At 43.1% G+C, this 20,038-nt stretch overlaps 3 protein-coding genes and 1 non-coding gene across 5 annotated transcripts; all 4 read left to right on the top strand.

Moving 5' to 3' along the window:
* Window positions 1-1,383: 1,383 nt before the first annotated feature.
* mrps17 (mitochondrial ribosomal protein S17) lies at window positions 1,384-2,495 on the top strand. The gene is made up of 3 exons (XM_030362212.1): window positions 1,384-1,482; window positions 1,674-1,807; window positions 2,087-2,495. The coding sequence occupies exons 2-3, from the start codon at window positions 1,685-1,687 to the stop codon at window positions 2,402-2,404; spliced, it is 441 nt and encodes a 146-aa protein (XP_030218072.1). The 5' UTR covers window positions 1,384-1,482; window positions 1,674-1,684; the 3' UTR covers window positions 2,405-2,495.
* A 1,099-nt stretch (window positions 2,496-3,594) lies between these two features.
* On the top strand, window positions 3,595-9,289 carry LOC115547447 (protein NipSnap homolog 2). Of its 2 annotated transcripts, XM_030361668.1 has the most exons (10): window positions 3,595-3,753; window positions 4,581-4,720; window positions 5,345-5,390; window positions 5,614-5,708; window positions 5,845-5,915; window positions 6,245-6,385; window positions 6,750-6,781; window positions 7,225-7,319; window positions 7,531-7,614; window positions 7,691-9,289. In XM_030361668.1, the coding sequence occupies exons 1-10, from the start codon at window positions 3,665-3,667 to the stop codon at window positions 7,753-7,755; spliced, it is 858 nt and encodes a 285-aa protein (XP_030217528.1). In that variant the 5' UTR covers window positions 3,595-3,664; the 3' UTR covers window positions 7,756-9,289. The 2 variants fall into 2 exon arrangements, with proteins under 2 accessions (XP_030217528.1, XP_030217530.1); XM_030361670.1 differs by lacking the exon at window positions 6,245-6,385.
* Window positions 9,290-9,691: 402 nt separating this feature from the next.
* Window positions 9,692-19,791, top strand: cct6a (chaperonin containing TCP1, subunit 6A (zeta 1)). Its single transcript, XM_030361677.1, has 13 exons — window positions 9,692-9,953; window positions 10,616-10,679; window positions 14,832-14,966; window positions 15,298-15,471; window positions 15,933-16,036; window positions 16,199-16,469; window positions 17,012-17,094; window positions 17,346-17,442; window positions 17,563-17,710; window positions 18,359-18,492; window positions 18,638-18,740; window positions 18,827-18,899; window positions 19,432-19,791. The coding sequence occupies exons 1-13, from the start codon at window positions 9,817-9,819 to the stop codon at window positions 19,502-19,504; spliced, it is 1,596 nt and encodes a 531-aa protein (XP_030217537.1). The 5' UTR covers window positions 9,692-9,816; the 3' UTR covers window positions 19,505-19,791.
* LOC115548047 (small nucleolar RNA SNORA22) lies at window positions 17,939-18,074 on the top strand. The gene has a single exon (XR_003977485.1). It is a non-coding gene; the product is annotated as a small nucleolar RNA SNORA22 (small nucleolar RNA).
* Window positions 19,792-20,038: the final 247 nt, after the last annotated feature.

The following is a 20,038-nucleotide window of genomic DNA, read 5'->3' as shown; positions in this document are numbered from 1 at the left end:
ACACCTTTTGGTTTTTCTACTGACATTTGACGTAATGGCTACACGGCTAAGATATAGGGAGCAGGGGAAGATATAGGGTGCAGAGGAAGATATAGGGTGCAGAGGACGTCTGCAATCAAATAGTCCAAAGAAAACACATCAGGCTAGTTCCAAAACACAGAATGCATGCCAATGGCATATTATCCTTTAAATCTGGGAACAGCCATAATGAATTCCCTGTGGTGGTCATTATGTCATCATAAAAGTATATATGTGTTATCACAACAGGGCTGTGTAATCTCCCTGCCTGGGGTATGTCACCCAAACCATGAATAGAATTCAGAGCTGATAACTCTAATGTAAGCAACCCATATAATACAATACAAACAGCCCCAGAGGATATGTCCCTGGTTATCATTGTGTAAATATATCAAGTGGTTTGGGTCTGTGAGCGTATTCACTGGCTCGTTAAGGCACAGACGTTGCAATTAAAATGCTCTAGTGTGTCTCTCCCACAATGCATCAAACCAAAGTCCAACCTCATACCCTTGAGAACATATTTAATATGAGCCATTGCTATGGTTAACGATTGTTTGATAGAACGATTTAAAATAAATTGAGCGATAGTTCAGTTTAGTGAAGGCTGAGCCACATGGGGTTTGTCGGTATGAGAGTGTCTAATGAAGGGTGCTATGCTCCATGCTGTGATTATGTCATGAGTTCCCCCTATTGTACTCCCTTAAATGGGAACCCAGAGGGAGGCAGACGTACCTAACCACCGGACCATGACATGGCTCTGATTAGGCCCACGCTCCTGCTGGTCCAAGGCCCCACTCAGCGCCCCTCAAACGCTGAGGTTCATGTATAGAATCATGTATATATGTTTTTTCCATTTTGACGCACCATTCTCATGTGTAATAGGCTGTATCTTACATGTTGAATGGCTGCAGCCGCTATGACCCATAAAAGTGTGGATTACTGCTGTAATTGTCATGCTTTGAGGCCAAATGCATTATAGGTTATACTATGCATAATGGCCAAGTGATAAATATAGATTGCAGTAGTATCCGATAGATACTTTAAAAAAAATTAATGTACGACCTATGGGAATAACAATAAGAACAAAGCGTTGCACTTATGTAAACGGTATGCAGGGTATATTCTTCAAGAATGACCACTTTTGGTGCCCCAAGTTTATTTGAGTGAAATACTGACCTTTGGTGGAGAGACTGGTAGTTGCAGCGAGCTATTTCAATTATTTTATGTTTTTTGCTGGACAGTTATTTATTGTATAGTGTCTGTAAGAAGATATCCACATTTTATATGTTTACACGTTATTTTAATTCATTTAAACATTAAAATGGGATTTTACTTTTAGTAGTAATATCTGTCCCTCTTTCCTAGCCGTAGCTACGTCATCCGAATAAGCCAAGAGGAAAAGCATGGAGGATTCGTATTGAAGTGTGACCTTCTGTATTATAAACATTAACATAGTATTGAGAGGTGAGATGATATTTAATTGACCATTTGACAAAATCATGGAATAAGATTAGTCTCTGCTGATCAACGTCATTGTTCATGTTTATAGCTCAAGGTACAAAGACATCAGCTTGCTAACGTTCGCTGCAGAGCAGGATTGGTTGCATTTAATATAAATTAAAGTGTGTTGTTTGTTTTTCTACTGTGGTCTTTAGGTATATCCACAATGTCGGCCAAGCAGGCATCAGTCCATGCCAAGTGGATCATCGGCAGAGTGATCGGGACCAAGATGCTGAAGACGGCCAAGGTCCGAGTAACAAGACTGGTGCTGGACCCCTACCTCCTCAAGGTAATCACACAGCCTTGTTTCTCATACTTTAACAACCAGACTGGTGCTGGCTCCCTAGCTCCTCAAGTCGACCACAGCACGCAGCTCTGTTTCTCACGTTTTAACATTGAAGTGGTCTGACTCTGAGTCCAGTTGGATATATTGTTTCTTTTCATAGTCTGTGCTATGGTGTAGGTAACCAATAATTAGGGTTGTAGAATCTAAATATATAGTAGTGTTAATCGTTAAGTATATATAACTATGTTTTTCATATAACTAAATATAACTTTTTGTCCATAGTACTACAACAAGAGGAAGACCTACTTTGCTCATGATGCAATACAGCAATGCACCATGGGAGATGTTGTTCTTCTCAAGGCCTTACCGGAACCACGGTCCAAACATGTGAAACATGAACTGGTCGAGATTGTGTATAAAGTAGGCAGGGTTGTTGACCCATTTACTGGACTGAAAGTCGAAGGAACTCAGTTTCTGGAGCCTTTTGCTGACCTAGCAGACGACCTGGATAAGAAGATGTCATTATCAGATAAAATACCAGAAGTGGACTCTTCTGCCTCATCCAGTACAGCCTCATCCCTGGAGCCACGAACACCTTGAGCTGAATTTCACTCATATTTTTTATTTAATCGAATAATGTTTATGTTTGTCCAGCATGATGTGTGGTTCATTAAAATGTAAGCCAGCAGAGGTCTGTTTGTTTTGTTGTTGTATGTTTAAAGATAAAGACTTTCCTACTGGAATGATGTTTTATCAACAACTTCCAGATCCATTCTTGGTACTTTTTCTCTTCTACAATCCTGATCATGTATTACTTGTGTCTGAATGCAGACCATCAGCCCTCTGCAGAATTTAACAGTGGATTGGGATGTTTACAATGTTTAAAATAGCTGCTTTTTATTTATTGTTTAGCCCTGAAGGGAACTATTCGTATTGATTGTAATGGATCTGTCCTCTTAAATCCAAACCTCATCGCTCAGTAAATAAGTAATATGATATTTCCTTCTATGGTTCTGGATGGGGACAAACAAGCAAAGTGGAAATGTCAAAATTTGGCTCGAAGTGTTCATATTTTGTGTGGCCACCATTATTTTTTCAGCACTGCCTTATCCCTCTTGGCATGGAGTTCACAAGAGCTTCACAGGTTGTCACTGGAATCCTCATCCACTCGTCCTTGACGACATCACCGAGCTGATGGATGTTAGAGACCTGGGATCCTCCACCTTTTGTTTTAAGATGCTCTATAGGGTTTAAAGGAGACATATTATGGTGTTTTCCCATCAAGAGTTCCAGAAAACCTCTTTACAAAAATATGAGGGGTGCATTCACTTTTGTGAGATACTGTTTATAGATGTGTATATATATGTATTTATATGTGTATATATATACATGTATGTGTATATATATTCACAATTGTGTATGTATATATATGTATTTATAGGTGTATGTATTTATAGATGTATATGTATATACTGTTATATATACCTAATTGTATATGTATTTATATGTACATATATATAATATATATGTACATATATTATATGTACATATAATATCAAGGCCCCCTGCTTGAGCTGCTCCCCCGCGACCCGACCAAGGATAAGCGGATGACGATGAGATGAGATGCATATATGTTTATATATATATATATATATATATATATATATATATATATATATATATATATATATGTATATGTGTGCATATGTATTCCGGGTATAAAGAATAAACAGCCCTAACTGCTTCGTAATGACATGCAGTTGACCTGCAGAACAACACGCTAGAGCCACGGGGGGGCAGGATTAGCAGTCAGCTGATGCTAAACATGAGAGGCTTTCCTCACTACAGCAACACAGGAAGATGGCGACCCGAGCTCTTCAACGTGCGGGCAACGGCCTGAAACAGACGAGTGTGAGACCAGTAACCCGACATGCCTCCATGGTCATCAGGTTAGATATGTTGCTCAGAGAACATGCTGCTGGGTGTCCCAGACTGCTTGCGGTTATCCGTGTCCATTTGCATTGATTTCCCCATTCAGTGTTGCTCCGATAGCATCCAGAAGTAGCGAGGTGTTGATGGTGAACTTCTCACCAGCCTCTTCTGCAGGTTATTCTGGTTGAGTCCTCCTGAAGTTTAAACTCGTCGACGTGTGTGTCCTACACGTTGACCTTACAGACCCGCATTAAAGCTGAAGTTACCTGTGGGTCGCTCATTGAATTCACCTCAAGGTCAACTTCTAAATTATCGTATGTTTACTTTGTGGGCGCAACCCTGTGCACTGTGAAATGTTTCACCATTGCGGTATTGTATTCGACAGACTCATGATCGTTGCATACTCTCTGTTGCTATCTGGATGTAACACTGGCAGCTATCAATCGATTGAACTATCAAAACCGTAGTTTCTGGTATTCATCTGCTTCATTATATCAGCAATTTAAATGGTGAACGTCTGTCTTCAGATTGAACCTCCTGTAGAGAAACATGTGAGGCTCATGTTTTATGCAGAAGAAGAATGTGTTAATACTCTCTACCAGTACAGGGGAACCACAATAATAATCTGTAAATCTTTCAAAGATTAGTTTTAAGTAATCCTTGAAATATTCAGCATTTGTTTTAGAAGAGCATTTCTTCTTGGATATATCCCAATATCCCTAATAATTAACAAACCGATGTCAAATATATTTTGCCAATGTTTAGATGGAGACATTTTACTCTGCATTGCCGTTTAGATGCATTGTTTTCTTTTTATTTCTCCCTTGGGTGCCTTGCAATATAGGAGCCTCTGTGCCTCCAATAACAGACCGGGTGAAGACAGCTGGTTCAAGTCTTTGTTTGTCAGAAAAGTTGATCCCAGAAAAGGCGCTCACTCTCATCTGCTGGCGAAGAAGGAAGAAAGTAACCTCTACAAAATTCAGTGTATGTATTACTTGAGTCCTTCATTCCGTACTTAGTATATGTGCTACCTGTGTCTGGCACATTACGGACGATCACCAAGCTCTTCTGATGATTAAACCCTCTCTGTACGGCCAGGAACGACTGATCCATCTTATCTGGAAAAATATTACATTAATCTTGTACATCATATCTTTTCTCTTGACTGAACCATTTGGCTGATATTATGCAAATTTAGTTTTGGCAATAATCCTCCAGGCATGACATATATCATCAACAGACTAAGGAATTAACCATTCCAAACTTTACCCTTTTCTAAATTGTGGGTTTTGGCTGACTTTTAGTTTTGAATGCTAAAAATACTAGGCTGGGATAGTTGGCACAAACCCTACACATTGTGTTTTGACTAGTGTCAAACTAAGATACTAGTCCCTATATTGCAGGAAGCACAATCGACAATAAACAATAATAGACCAAAAAAGACACCATAAGTTACTATTAATCATCGAAATGGGACAGTCTGGCTGTGGTTTTTATTTAGTTCCATGCCACAGGATTGTACTGGATTAGTAAAAGACGTTTGCTCTAGAACAGTCCGAAGAGTCTGCTGCATGCTGCGTTTGCGTAACTCAAGTCCTTCTTTTGCAGTTCACAATGTCAAGCCTGAGTGCCTTGATGCTTACAACAAGCTTTGGTAAGACCCCCATAGTTATGTTCAGCTGTGTAAAACTGTTGTAATGACAACCACTGCTGAGGTTAGCTAAGGTTCCTGTTTGGACAACTGCAGAATTAAATCACGAAGTGAAGCAGGCTTGGAAGGGACCCTTTTCGTTTCTTTGTTGATGTGTGCAATTTCTCTCCTCACTGAACTGGTGTGTTTGTTTGGTGTGTGGGTGTGTGTGTGTGGGCGTCTTCAGCGAGGACGTCCTTCCCTCCGTCCATGCGGACCCCCACTACCCCTGTGAGCTGGTGGGCACCTGGAACACCTGGTATGGCGAGCAGGACCAGGCAGGTGAGAAGGGTCCACCTTGAGGCAGCACAAGCACACACTCAGCGGATGCATTAGCCGACCGATGGGATTAGCATGACTGAGTATTGTTAAAGAAGAACAAACAAACAAGCTCTGTGGTTCCTTCTCTGGATCCTAGTCCACCTGTGGAGATACCGGGGGGGGTACCCGGCCCTCACTGAGGTCATGAACAAACTGCGGCAGAATCAGGTATGGTTCCACTGTCTGTACGGTTAACTTTCCATGTTAAGCCTTTGTTTGATAGTGCCAGTGATTGATGGAAAAAACTGACCATAATTTCGATGTGACGGAAGTATGGATTACAGCATGGATTGGTTATCTTCTGAATCTGATCGTTTTAACCTTTAAGGTTAATCATATCCTACTACTTGTGTATTCAATACCACCCGCTAAGATTAGTGAAAAGGATATCGGCTCTCCCAAAGTAGTTTTGGAGTGTCTATTCCGGGTGGGTTTCTGGATCTGAGCGTATGTCCTCTGGGTGCCGTGGTGTGTGGCCGCGGCCCTGCTGGATGCAGGAGTTTGTGGATTACAGGAACGAGAGAGGGAAGATGCTGCTATCCCGCAGGAACCAGCTGCTCCTGGAGTTCAGCTTCTGGAACGAGCCGGTGGCCCGGCCCGGCCCTAACATCTACGAGCTGCGTTCATACCAGCTCAGGGTAAACCCGCCCTGCCTGCATGCATGCATGGCCTTAACGCCTGGGCTGCTTTCTGTGGCTGTGCCCTCATCTCCTTAAGAACAAGTATTCAGATGAATGTAGTGGTGCTGTATACATAGTTTTCCAGTGAGCCCTTGTAATCAGACCGATTGCTCTTTAGCGTCAGTTGTAATGATTTATGGATGTTTGCTGTACTGTGGTATTATTTAAGAGCTGTAATGGAAGGCTATTTTTAAGTAGTTGGAAGTTTTATGATTGAGCAGATCTGTATTCGGTTGCAGTTTGCTTCTAATCCAACCCTGCAAGATGTTTATTTTTATTTTGAACACCACCTAATGCGCTCCATCTCTGCTCTTTTTCTCAGCCAGGTACTATGATCGAGTGGGGGAACTACTGGTAAGAAATCACCTTTCCTGATACTGGGGTTGACCTGATGGATTTTGTTAGAATAAATCCTTAATAAAAACCATTGAGGAATACCACTGAGATACTGTTGCCTTTTTCAGATGTTAGAAGACACATTCACGGTTTCTTGCTCGTCCATCCATGCATGAGTGGAAAACAGGCTATATAATTGATTATATTTACTTAATTCATAAAACAATGAGGTTTGTGCTGAAAACGATCCATAATCACATCATAAAATGGAACAGGGTGATTGTAAGCATAACAATATGGACCGAATCATTGAAACTGCAATAATGGGATAACATGCTGATTTGGATTGGACAGAAAAAAAAATTGGGTTATTAATAAGTGGACGCATTCACATTATCTCTGGGCCTTAATTCTCATGTGTGGGAGATGCTTAGCATGTGCGTAACCGCTGTGGTCCACAGGGCCCGCGCCATAGAGTTCCGCCAGCAGAACAGCGAGGCAGTGGGCGGCTTCTTCTCCCAGATTGGAGATCTCTATATGGTCCACCACCTATGGGGTGAGCTGAGTTCCCATGGCTCTCTTGAGAACCACAGCCCAGGCACTATTGTCTTGGGATGTCTCTTAATCTACATGGATTTGATTAATCTTCATGGTATCATTTTAATGAATGCGTGTTGTAAAACAGTGCAGCACTCGTGACTGATGCCGTCATGTGGCATCAGTCACTAAATGTTCTTTCTTTCACTGTATTCCTCCATCTATTACAGCCTACAAAGATCTCCAGTCGAGAGAGGACACTAGGAACGCAGCCTGGCAGCACGACGGTTGGGATGAGGTGGTCTACTACACAGGTAAGCCTCAGTTAGTGGTTGTGGTTGTTGTGTCTCGGAGATGAGTGCCTAAGAGCCTTCTGTCCCCCTCCCTCAGTTCCTCTCATCCAGCACATGGAGTCCAGAATTATGATTCCTATGAACGGTTCACCCTTGAAGTAACATCCCGGCCAGGAACAAACTAACCATCGACCAACCAAGTTCCAGTCGCCCCTGTTAATCTACTCAGAGTTAACTGACTGAGCACAACCAGGGAAATCAAAACGCGTCATCGCCTGTTCCTTTTCTTTGTCTTAGCTGTCGTACATTTTCTCTCCCCTGCTTTTGGCCTAAAATGGTGATTTAATATAACGCCATATTGCAGATGTTCTGTGACTAATTAATGATATGCTGTGATCATTCATTATGAGAATGTATCTATCCGTTCAGGATTTGATAAACCAAGTTAGGATGAAGTGGATGCAGTACCATTCCCTCTGAAAGGCACTATGAGCAAACTTCTGAGTTTACTTTTGAGGATGAGGATGATGTGGATAATTGGTCTAGTATGATCCTCTGTTTTGTACTACCCAGCTGGGTATTAAATCCTCTGTGGAAATCATTTTCCTTTAAATGCAAGTGGCTCAGCCAGTTGACATGCCCAAGCAATTGAACACATGTGGTCTTTCCTCCCAAATGTAGAAATCTATTATTGATGGAGTAATGAATGAGTAGACTTCAGTCTTATATTCAGTGTCATGTTTAAAACACTAAAAGCAAGGGTTGTTGACGTGTGTTCTATTTGGGTATAATAACCTAGGTTGTGTTTGGAATACTTCAGAAGCTCAGCTTGTGGAACAAAAACTGGTTGGATCTTAAAAATCACTTAGAAATGTATTATATTAAAATGCTGTTTAGTTTGAAGTGGTGGATGTTACTAAACTCATCAAGATATCAACCATTGGGGACCCGAACGCCATTAGCATTTGTTGCCAGGGGTTAGATTTCTTTGTACATTAGACAAATATATAAAATAACTAAACAATGTTAAGCTGTTAGTCGCTACTTATTGTTTGTGATTTCACCATGGAATTGAAACCTGCGTTTCTAACCATATTTGGTCTTTAAATGATCATTGTCTGTAATTCCCCATTCCTGAAAGTACAATAATGTCTCCTTGTTTTGGCCAACTTATAAGTTAAGTTTTCTAAAGAAAGACATTGCCTTGTTCAAAAGCACAGAGCATGTGGAGTCCTAAGGATATGACCAATGTATGGAACTTTAATCTGATGTTTTGATCCGATTTGGTTATTGAGGCCTGTGTGTTGAACACAACCTGCCAGACGGTATCATATAAACTGACCCCTGGAGCTTGGGACAGGACCCTCGGGTGAACACACAGGGTCCCACCTTTCCTGGTTTGAACCAATCAGAAACTGCCGTTGTAGCTTATGTCCTGGAGGCTTCTGCGCTAGCCGAGTGGAGGAGCAGCACATGATATCCGGCAAAGGTTTTGAAATGTGTCAGCATCAAAATGCAGGAAGGATGGAAGGAAAATGTATCTGATCATAGATGTGCATAGCTGGCACAGTTAATATTAACAGGTCAGTCTATTTGTAAATTATGTGTGATGTTAATCTCCATGTGGCAGAGGTGAAATGCAGTGGATTATTACGATTATTTGTAAATATGAAATAAAACCTTTGATGCAAAATAATTGAATGTTTCCTCATTTTGTTTGGCTGTGATCAAAGTCGTTGATGAACCATACAGTCCAAGGTCTGACTCTAAAAAGGGTCTGGGCACATTGCTCAGATCATTTGTGTTTGGCTGATGTATTCAACCACATCACTACTCTTCTCACACAAGGCCATATCTGAGCATATTAATGTTTTCCTAGGACAGACCATTATAAAACGTTATTCACCTGCTGGATCAATCCGCTTTCCTCTTTATACTTGCTATAGTATAGGTAACTATTGTGAGACGATGCTTCACATATAATACATATCCATATGTTTGTAGTAGTATAGTAATCGTTTAATGAGTTTAAAAGATTACGAAAATATGATTGACTCACGCTTGAACCAATAAGACATCATGGGTGCGTCTTTAAGGGCGTGACCAAGAGCACGTGGTGGATGCTTCTGGAAGATCGCTCCCTTTTCACGAGCCGCCTAGGCCAAGCAGTCTAGACTCCCTACCGGCGAAACATCACTCCGTCGCTGGCTCTCTTGCTCCACTATGTCGGCCATAAAGTCCCTGAACCCGAAAGCCGAAGTGGCCCGCGCCCATGCCGCCCTTGCGGTCAACATCAGCGCGGCCCGCGGGCTCCAGGACGTGCTGAAGAGCAACCTGGGTCCGAAAGGCACCATGAAGATGTGAGTCCCGCTACTCGTAGCACACAGCCGAACCTTTGTTGAGCACGCGTGCTAATGCTATGCGCCCCGTTTGCTAACTAGATGATGTTGGATATACTGAGAACATGTGTGAAGTGACTTTGCAAATGTGTTGGACCTTCTGATATCAATGAACGATTACTGTATTTGTGAAATTCCCTAAACTATAATTGCAGCTCCTGAGCGGTGCCAAGCTAATGTATCGGCATTAGCATCCTGTCGCTAGCGGGTCCCTGCTCTGCACGCTGCAGTGTCACGGCTCCGCAAACCCAATAGTTGGGGCTAGCTCAACTAGCTAGGGCTAGCATACGCATGTCAGCAGGCAGTGTCTTGAGAGCAGCGTTTTTAGGATTGGTCCTATTTTGGGGTGGTTTTAATTAGTCTTGTTTGAATGCTCCTTGATAGCTGTTGAGTTCTCCGGAAATATGATGCTGTGATACTACCGATTATTAAAGAAAGGCAATAGTGGTTGGAATAACTGACATAGTGACACCTCAAATGCGAACAACTAACATGCCATAAAATAAATATACTTGAGTTCAGTCAGTTTGAATATATGATGATTACCATTTGGCTTAAATTAATAAAATGCTATTTATTCTAGCTACAGAAACTGATAATGACACCTGTGTTGTCTACCGCAGGCTGGTCTCCGGCGCAGGCGACATCAAGTTGACCAAAGATGGAAATGTTTTGTTACACGAGATGGTAAGAACTGGATAAACGGAGGCCTTTGCCCCAAATTTTTATCACATCGTTCTATTATTCTACTATTGGTCTATTCATAAATGGATTGCTATATAACCACACCTCTATTGTTAGCAAGCTAGGTCGTATTTCCATGCAGGTATATGGGGTGGGTCTCTGACGGGATTGTAGGTTTTATTCTTCCATTCCTGCATGGGTGGGAAAGGGGTATACTGCTTTGTTTCTAATGTGTAAGATAAGGCAGTGATGCTTTTAACTTATTGCAGGCCTTACCTTAACTCTCAGGTTGTACCACAGAAAATGTATACATTGAGGAGTCCCATTTAAAAGGTTCAGTGCTGCACAGAGAACAGATTTTAGGAGGACCCGTGGGTCTTCTGTTCTGCAGTAACTGCTCGGTACTGCTGCATTGAGGAACATTTTCACTCCCTCATGTATTCAACAGACTAGGACACAATTGAATTACACAGGATTACATGTTTTTCTAGGACTTAAAGGGGTAGTTCGGAATTTTGGACATAGGGCCTGATTCCCAAGTGAGCATTGGTATTCTATATCACTGGAGACAGTTTAACACATTTCATTCAGTCCTTCTAGTTGCAGAGTTCGCTCGTGCTAGGCTAGCACACGTCAACGGGCAATGCTAGCCTGCTATTAAAAACAGTCTTACCCACTCCACAGTGCACCCGAGGTAAATCAATTATAACGACAGACTATAAATTTAAATGTCTGTTTATAGAATAATGTTAGAAATAAAACCAACCTTGCATTGCATTTTGAGGGAATTGCTGGGTCTCAGCAGCAGTGTTATATTCATGGTAGTAGGCTACGGCAGCGGCGGACTGATACCTAGGTCGTTCAATTGCGCTTCTGTCCCACGCGTCTCTGTTTACGTTCTTCTGTCGTGATTCGGTTAGAAACCTAACCAGCGTATAGTAAAATTCCGCTTCTGCTGAGAAAGTAGTCCCTCGATGATTCATGCGATGCAAGGTTAGTTTTATTTCTAACATTATTGTATCAACAGACATTTGAATCTATAGTCTGGCGTTATAATAATATAATTTACTTCGGGTGTACTGTGGAGTGGGTAAGACTGTTTTTAATAGCAGGCTAGCATTGCCCGTTGACCTGCGCTAGCCTAGCACGAGCGAACTCTGCAACTAGAAGGACTGAATGAAATGTGTTAAACTGTCTCCAGTGATATAGAATACCAATGCTCACTTGGGAATCAGGCCCTATGTCCAAAATTCCGAACTACCCCTTTAAGTCAACCTAAGATAATCATGGGGGACCAACTGTGACAAACCGATTGTATAATAAAAGTGGTGGGTTTCAGATCAACTCTCGGTCGGAGTAAGACTCGTTTACGGCAGCGCTTCAATATGAAGTAAAGTGGGTCACACACACCAGATGAGCCAATTCACTTGATGAATTCCAAGGTGCCAATTCTGATAGTTTCACATTCAAGCCATCGAGCGTTGAACCGGAAAGTTTACGCAGTGTTAAAGGTCCCATGGCATGCTACTTTATGGATGCTTTAATATAGTTGTTATTGGGCCCCTAACACCGTATTTGAAGACGTTCCTGAAATTCAGCCGTGGTGCAGAATGACAGCTACTACCAGCCAGTCACACAAAGTTCCTTTCCCCCCAATTCCTTCTCAACCATGGCTGAGATAACCCCCACTACGATTGTCTCGTTGTGGAAATACCAGAGATGTCAGAACCCGACGTGTAAACACCAACAGCAGAACGGTTATCCAAATAACAAAGAAGTGTACAACACTTGCGTTGCAGTACTGGAGCTCTATATCTTAAAGGGGACATATTATACCACCAGGTGTGAGTGTGATTAGCCTTAAAAGCCGTTTTGAAAATCTGCCCCACAAGACATCACTAGTGGGCCTGTCCACCTAGATCTCTGCTTGATAGATGAGCAATGCTTACTTCAGTCCACTGGGTAGGCTGGTAGACTGATCTATCCAGCACAGATCTCGTTGGACACGCCCACTAGTGATGTTATATGGGGCAGATTTCCGAAACTGCTTGTAAGGCTAATCACACTCACACCTGGTGGTATAATATGTCCCCTTTAATAATATCATAGTATGCATAGATATCTATCATATAATGCATATTATCACGGCCAAAAGCTGTGTGCGCCTCCAGATGATATTATGAATCTCAAATGACTGCGTCGGGTTCTACTACGTCTCTGGTTCTTCCACATCAATCTGAAGTAGCCTGAACCACTACGTGGAGGAGAAAAGGGATTGTTGCCCGCGATTCCAAATCGGCTACCTATTTTAACAGCGTTAATTCACGCGATTAACGCTCTTTTGGCTTGGCAAACGTCGTTGTTTTTTCAACTGCTGACTAGCAACAACTAGTCACGTTAGAAAAACGACAACACCATACCGGATCTAGCTACACAGAAAACAACAAGCACACTAGGGCTGGGCGATATGGTCTAGCCCTGCCATTGTAAACAGTGTAACCTGTAAAATAACACAAAATGCAAAATATATAAAATAAAATATTTCTGTAAACATAAAATATTACTAATGATAAGGGGTAGTTCTGATAAAGTGCCAACATGACATTCAAACTTTCAACACGTGTTCATAAATATACAGTGTTTTGCAAACGGTAATTACCTTTAAAAAGGGAATAGTAACGGGAGAAGAATGAGAAAAACACGCAGTTCTTTCCTCGTCTGTATTGAGTGAGGAAGAGGAGCGCGATCCCCTACTGGAGCCCCGAGGCATTACCAACAGATCGACGAATTACCAACAGATCGACGAATTATTAAACCACGCAGATATATTTCAAATGAATTATGTTTACCTCAAAATAGATAGTACATGTATGAATAAATTGTTGTATACAACTTGTCACACTCGCTGACATGTTTGTGTATCACTTTGGTAAATGCGCGCTCTGTGCGGGGGGAGGGCTGAGCCCATTCCGAACTACGGGAGTTGAGAGGGAAGCGTTGGCGGATGTTGAAGAGAAAACCGATTTTCATTTAAACAAGTCGACGTGAGCTACACACTCGAGTTAATCGATAAAATCGGTTTATCGCCCAGCCCTAAAGCACACCGCACAAACTTGTTGGGGCAAGGATACGGAGTGGGTGAAAAACTCCTCATAAGTGTGTGTTTGTGTGTCACTCTGTTCGAGCCTTCACAAGAGTTCAATTTTGTCATTAGCTGTTTCGTCTTTCTGACCAATCGCAGTTCAAGGCCCACCTGGGCTGTACCACTTCGGGAGGGGCCGCTCAGTTACTCCCCTCTAGACAAAATTGACTTGTTTTGTGAGTGTCGCGTCTGAGTGAGTGAGAGCCGTTGTGGGCGCACAGCTCAGGCTGCTGGCCAGCGCTGCAAGGAACTTTTATAAACGCAATATTGTTATCCCGCAGTAATCAGCCCGACAGCCCCGAAACGTTAGCGGCCCACCGGGAATTCTCCAGACTCTCTCGTGTGTGTGTGTGTGTGTGTGTGTCGATAGCCTGGTAATGTGTATAGGCCTACGTACGGTAGGAATATTCCTACTGGTTTAAATGTTATAGTATTTCCCATCTTTGCTGACGCGATTAAATATTTTAATCGCTTGACAGCACTAATATTAATGTTAGATAAACTTTTAAAGGGAAATTTTCATGCCACGGGATCTTTAAGTAAATAAATATAAGTTAGTTATGCCAGACGTTTTTTTTTCTTTTTTCAAGATTTGCCCCCATTTGTTAATACATCCATCTTATTAAATTGCACAGATGTTGGTTAAGACAAGCAGTCCTCCTTAACATTGGAGATTCCCAAGTTGTGATAACCGGGGCGCTTTGACCCGTTTTAAAATTCCTACTATATTAAAATGTCTGATTTATTAAATCAGAAACTACAGAGCCTTGAATATTATTTTGATTTATACGTTATTTCAAACACAATACAGCCCATCACTCAATTTGGAATGCATCAGTGCATTGAGAATCGCTTTCTCCATATGAACGGATCATCTGCGATTGGCCGACCAAGGAGTTTAGTCAAATGCATACCAACCAACCAAAACTTGAAAGCCCTGGTTTTCTCATTGTCTGGAACTTGACTCAAGATTTCAAGAGTCTCGCTCTGATTTTCTTTTTTTGTTCCCAAAGCAAATTCAGCATCCCACTGCAACACTCATCGCTAAGGTTGCCACGGCACAGGATGACATCACGGGAGACGGGACCACCTCCAATGTCCTCATCATCGGTGAACTGCTGAAGCAGGCTGACCTCTACGTGTCAGAGGTAGGGCCTCAGGATGGCAAAGCGCCCACACTGAATACAGTTCACTGGTTAAGCCCTTCATTTGTTGTTAATGAAGAGGGAATCCATTACCTACATGTTTGAATTGCAGTCAAATGAAAGGCCATCTATTGTACAAATTATGCCACAAAATTTCCAAAAGAAATGTTTCCTATTTAAGACCAATCAGTACACTCGACCATAATCCAAAATGCATCACCGCGCCACACTTTAATCGTACAGGATCTGAATGACATAGACCAATCAATGCTTACTATAATCGATGTTTGAGTACAGTGTCTGTAATGATTTCTGCCGGTCCCCATCTACCCAGGGCCTCCATCCCAGAATCATCGCCGAGGGCTTTGAGGAGGCCAAGGGGAAGGCCCTGGCCTTCCTGGAGGAGGTGAAGGTGGTGCGAGAGATGGACAGGGAGACTCTGATCAGCGTAGCGCGCACCTCCCTCAGAACCAAGGTCCACAAGGAGCTGGCCGACCTCCTCACTGAGGTGAGCATAGAGGAACTGACCTCAGGAACCTCATGTTGTAGTCAAGTTCTTGTTTAGATTTGAAGAAATCAAATGGATGCATATGTTGTCTTTCTGCACATGTGTGACAACCATACAAAAGTACCATAATTGTTGATGGGTCTCCCTTATTGGCCAGTAAAGGATTGATTCCAATACCTTTTATTGCACGGAGAACACCCAGGGACGCTATTGTGGCTCGCTCTGGTCTCTTACTTCTGTGCTACAGTAACTCTGCTCTGTACCTCTGCAATTAGGAGTGTTCTCGTCTCCATAAATGTATTCAACAGATCAGTACACATTTTCCAAGTTTGTTTCTAGATTTTTTTTCTACGTTGATTTAAGTTATCTAAATAAAAATCGTAACATGGAAGTTTGCAGAAATGTAATGGAAGACCCTTTGATTCTGCTAACCGGGCCGCCACCTCCTGTCTCGTCTGTAGGCTGTTGTCGATGCTGTGCTTGCCATCGCTGTTCCCAATGAGTCCATTGACCTGTACATGGTGGAGATCATGGAGATGAGGCACAAGACCGACAGCGACACTCAGTGAGTCTGCAGTGGCTGCATGCCTACCCTTTGTTTCATTATGCTGTGGCAACTCCTAGTCTAAAAATGTTTTTATATATTTGTCTATAAAAATGTCTACCTAGTTTTACTAGCCGTTATGCGAGTGTTCCTCATGAGCGTCCCTGTGGTTCATTTCCCTAGGCTGATCCGAGGGCTGGTCCTGGACCACGGTGCCAGACACCCCGACATGAAGAAGAGGGTGGAGGACGCCTTTGTGCTGACCTGCAACCTGTCCCTGGAGTACGAGAAGACGGAGGTCAACTCCGGCTTCTTCTACAAGAGCGCAGAGGACCGGGAGAAGCTTGTGTCGGCGGAGAGGAAGTTCATCGAGGAGCGCGTGCAGAAGATCATCGCGCTCAAGAAAGCCGTCTGTCCCGATGGCAAGAAGGGCTTTGTGGTCATCAACCAGAAGGTATGCTTGTGAGGTTTCTGCTATGTGATACGGGGGGCTGCCACCCTGTAGGTAGAATGCACAGTGGAATTAAGGACTAGTAGATGAAGACCAGGAATTCGTTTTTCTCAGTATGAGATGAGAAGCTGGATGCAGAGGACTTTGTTCATCGTTATAGGCCAGGGACCAGGAGTGCAACCCTTTATAATGTGGATGGACTTTTAATCTCAAGTGCCTTTCTGTTACGGCAGAGCTTTGATGTATAGCGGGTCGACAGATAAAAACACTGAACAATTTATTTTAAGTGAATCTTTTGAATAAATCTACCCATATGGATGGTACGTGACGGAAGACCTCCCATTAAGGGTGCAACAACTATATTGGTTTTGGGGGGCATCCAAAATAAATCATATGTATGGACAGAATTAGCACTCAACAAGGTTGTGTGGCCCTCTGTTGTTGAGCTCATGTCAAGGTGCTTAAAGCCTTCTCATTGTCTGTCTTTGCTCTTAATATTGAAACGACATTAATGTTTTCCCTATTTTCCAATTGGCCTTTCGTAGGGTATTGATCCATACTCTCTGGATTCCCTCGCCAAGGAAGGCATTGTTGCTCTGCGCAGAGCAAAGAGGAGGAACATGGAGAGGTATGGCGAGAAGGACTCATGAATAGACTAACTTCTCAACAAATCTATTGATAACGCTGGTGAGGTGGACCTCCTGGTCAGCTGTCTCCTTATCTTAAATGTGCTAAACATTAAAGATGGAGGATGACTACCTTTCAGCTGTCTCCTCATCTTAAACGTGTAGCACAATCACGGGTAAAGGACAGATAAATACCTCTAGAGCACATGAGGGACGAAATTAACCAAAGTGTCACATGCTTGACTGTTTGCAGACTCACATTAGCTTGCGGTGGCATTGCAATGAATTCCGTTGATGACCTCACTCCAGAGTGCTTGGGCCATGCCGGACTTGTGTACGAACACACACTGGTGAGTGTTGGCCATCTCTTGGGTCAGGTTTGCATGCTAATTTAGTGTTTCAAATGCCTTTTCTTCCTGTTGTCTGATGCACTAGTCAGCCTCTAACCCTGACGGCCCATCTCTCCGCAGGGAGAGGAGAAGTACACGTTTGTGGAGAAGTGTGGTAACCCTCGCTCGGTGACCCTGCTGGTGAAGGGGCCCAACAAGCACACCCTCACACAGATCAAAGATGCTGTCAGGGATGGGCTGCGCGCCGTCAAGAACGCCATCGAGGACGGTGAGGGCTCGGACTGCCAGCCGCCTCGAGGCTCCACTCGTCTGCTTGTTCACGGGGACAAAATACACCCTCATCATCCCCCTGTTTTTTTTATTAGCTTCATGCAAATGTTATGGGGGTGTTGAGAAACATAATCTCATAGATGCATGTAAAGCATTTCTCTTCTCGAGAAAACGCTTCTTTCCTAATGCCTAACCAGTTAAAGGTTTGGTAACGCTACACTGTTTCTTGCACGGAGAACACCCAGGGACGCTAGTGTGGCTCTCTCTGGTCTCTTACTTCTGTGCTACAGTAACTCTGCTCTGTACCTCTGCATTAGGAGAGTCCTCGTCTCCATAAATGTATTCAGCGGATCAGTACAAACTTTTGTGGAGGAAGGTTTAGAGAGATTTACCTTCCCCATTTAAACCATCAAATATAGGTCTTATTGAATTGTAGATGCTGTTTCTGTGTAATTCTGGTGTGCGAACTCACAAAGATGCATGTCTATCCACACCATTCATCCCAAGCTGATGACAGTTGGCATGTGTTTGCATATTGAAACATGATGGGTGGCCGTTAATACCCTGATGTGGAGGCCGGTCCTGCTAAGGGGTTGGTGATTAGACTTCCCTGTTACTGACCAGCCGCTGGTGTGTCCCTCTGCAGGATGCGTGGTGTCCGGGGCAGGGGCGTTTGAGGTGGCAGTGGCCGACGCCCTGGTGAAGCACAAGCCCAAGGTCAAGGGAAGGGCCCAGCTGGGAGTGCAGGCCTTCGCTGACGCTCTCCTCATCATTCCCAAGGTGCGTCCTCCTCATTTCTCTAAATTCACTCTGACCTCATCTCTCTGAATCTACTCTGAACTCCCAGCTCTTAATTCACTGACAGCCTCCTGATTCCCTTACCGACTCGTCTGTATCTCATGTTCTTCTGCTCCTGACTGTGTAGGTTCTGGCCCAGAACTCTGGCTACGACCCCATGGAGACCCTGGTGAAGCTGCAGACGGAGTATAAGGAGTCTGGCCAGCTAGTGGGAGTGGACCTCAGTACAGGTGAGGCACCGGCCATGACCAATCTAATTCGAGACGCTGCCTAGTCATCTACCTCTCAGTGAACTGACCTTTTCCCTTCTTCCCAGGTGAACCAATGGTGGCTTCAGAAGCAGGCGTTTGGGATAACTACAGCGTCAAGAAACAGCTCCTTCATTCATGGTTAGCTCACTCTTTTTCTTTGTTCTAAAGGGGTAATGACCCCAAAAGTTATATTTATTAGCTAATATTTCTGGTATGATCTTGGACATGATATCAATTACCTTTTAGTGACTAACTGAAATAACATGTTACTAAGAGAGAAGATGGGACTAAAATTGAGTTTTTACTCGTGTGAATGTGCCACTGTGCTCCGTCCCGTTCTGTTAAACTAAGACCTCTTTAGTTTACTCATGGAAGTCCCCTGCAGTGGGGTGTACTTTCTGGGCAGCGGTTTATTGATGGCAGTGGGGGGAAGGGTTAAGCTGCTTGGACCCTAGTAGTATAATGCTCCTCTGTGTAATGCTCCTCATATGCCCTCCTTATAATGCTCCCACAAAAAGATGGCACTTAAACCTGTATGCATATATTTCTGAGTGTTTGATTGGAGTTTAATATGGGGTGGAGTTCAATATGGGATTCACAATCTCCAAAAAATATCCTTCCCCTTGGGGCGCTTATTGATAACGTTGTCAACCTTTCTGCCTCTTTCCAGCACGGTGATTGCCAGTAACATCTTGCTGGTAGATGAGATCATGAGAGCTGGAATGTCTTCTCTGAAGGGTTAAGCGCCGCCTATAGACCACGTCGCTGTCCCCATGGATGGTCCTCTAGCAAATCGGATGGTCCACAGCGCCTCACTGCTTGTGGCACGATGATGCACCCCGCAGTCTGATGGACAGCCCATTATTATATGTCCCTTTGTCCATTATCTGTGTCAAAGATAATTGCTAGCTCCCAGTTTATGGATTTGTCATCACTTCTTTTAAATGACTTGTCTATTTAAGAGATTGTTAAGCACTGAACGGTCATCCAGTTTTGTTTCTACTCATTAAAAGTGTTCCTTGCTCATGAAGCTCTTTGTGTTGTGTTATTTGTTAACAATAAGTGGATTGAGTCTGAAAGATTACAATTTTAGCTGAAAAGCTATTAAATTGATGTAGCTATAATAGAACAAGTTAAAACGCTTGCTATATTTCTTTAATTGCACCAGTTAAACGTTAGTGGGAAAATACTTGGTTATGGGACGTTTGTTTCAAATTCGCGGCTGTCATTTTTCGGTCTTGGGCTGAGGAAGAGAAGTCTAAATAAATGAGGTAATA

This window comes from Gadus morhua, chromosome 7 (genome assembly GCF_902167405.1).
Source record: "Gadus morhua chromosome 7, gadMor3.0, whole genome shotgun sequence".
In the NCBI taxonomy this organism is placed as follows: Eukaryota; Metazoa; Chordata; class Actinopteri; order Gadiformes; family Gadidae; genus Gadus; species Gadus morhua.
This window is presented reverse-complemented; position numbering and strand designations above follow the sequence as displayed.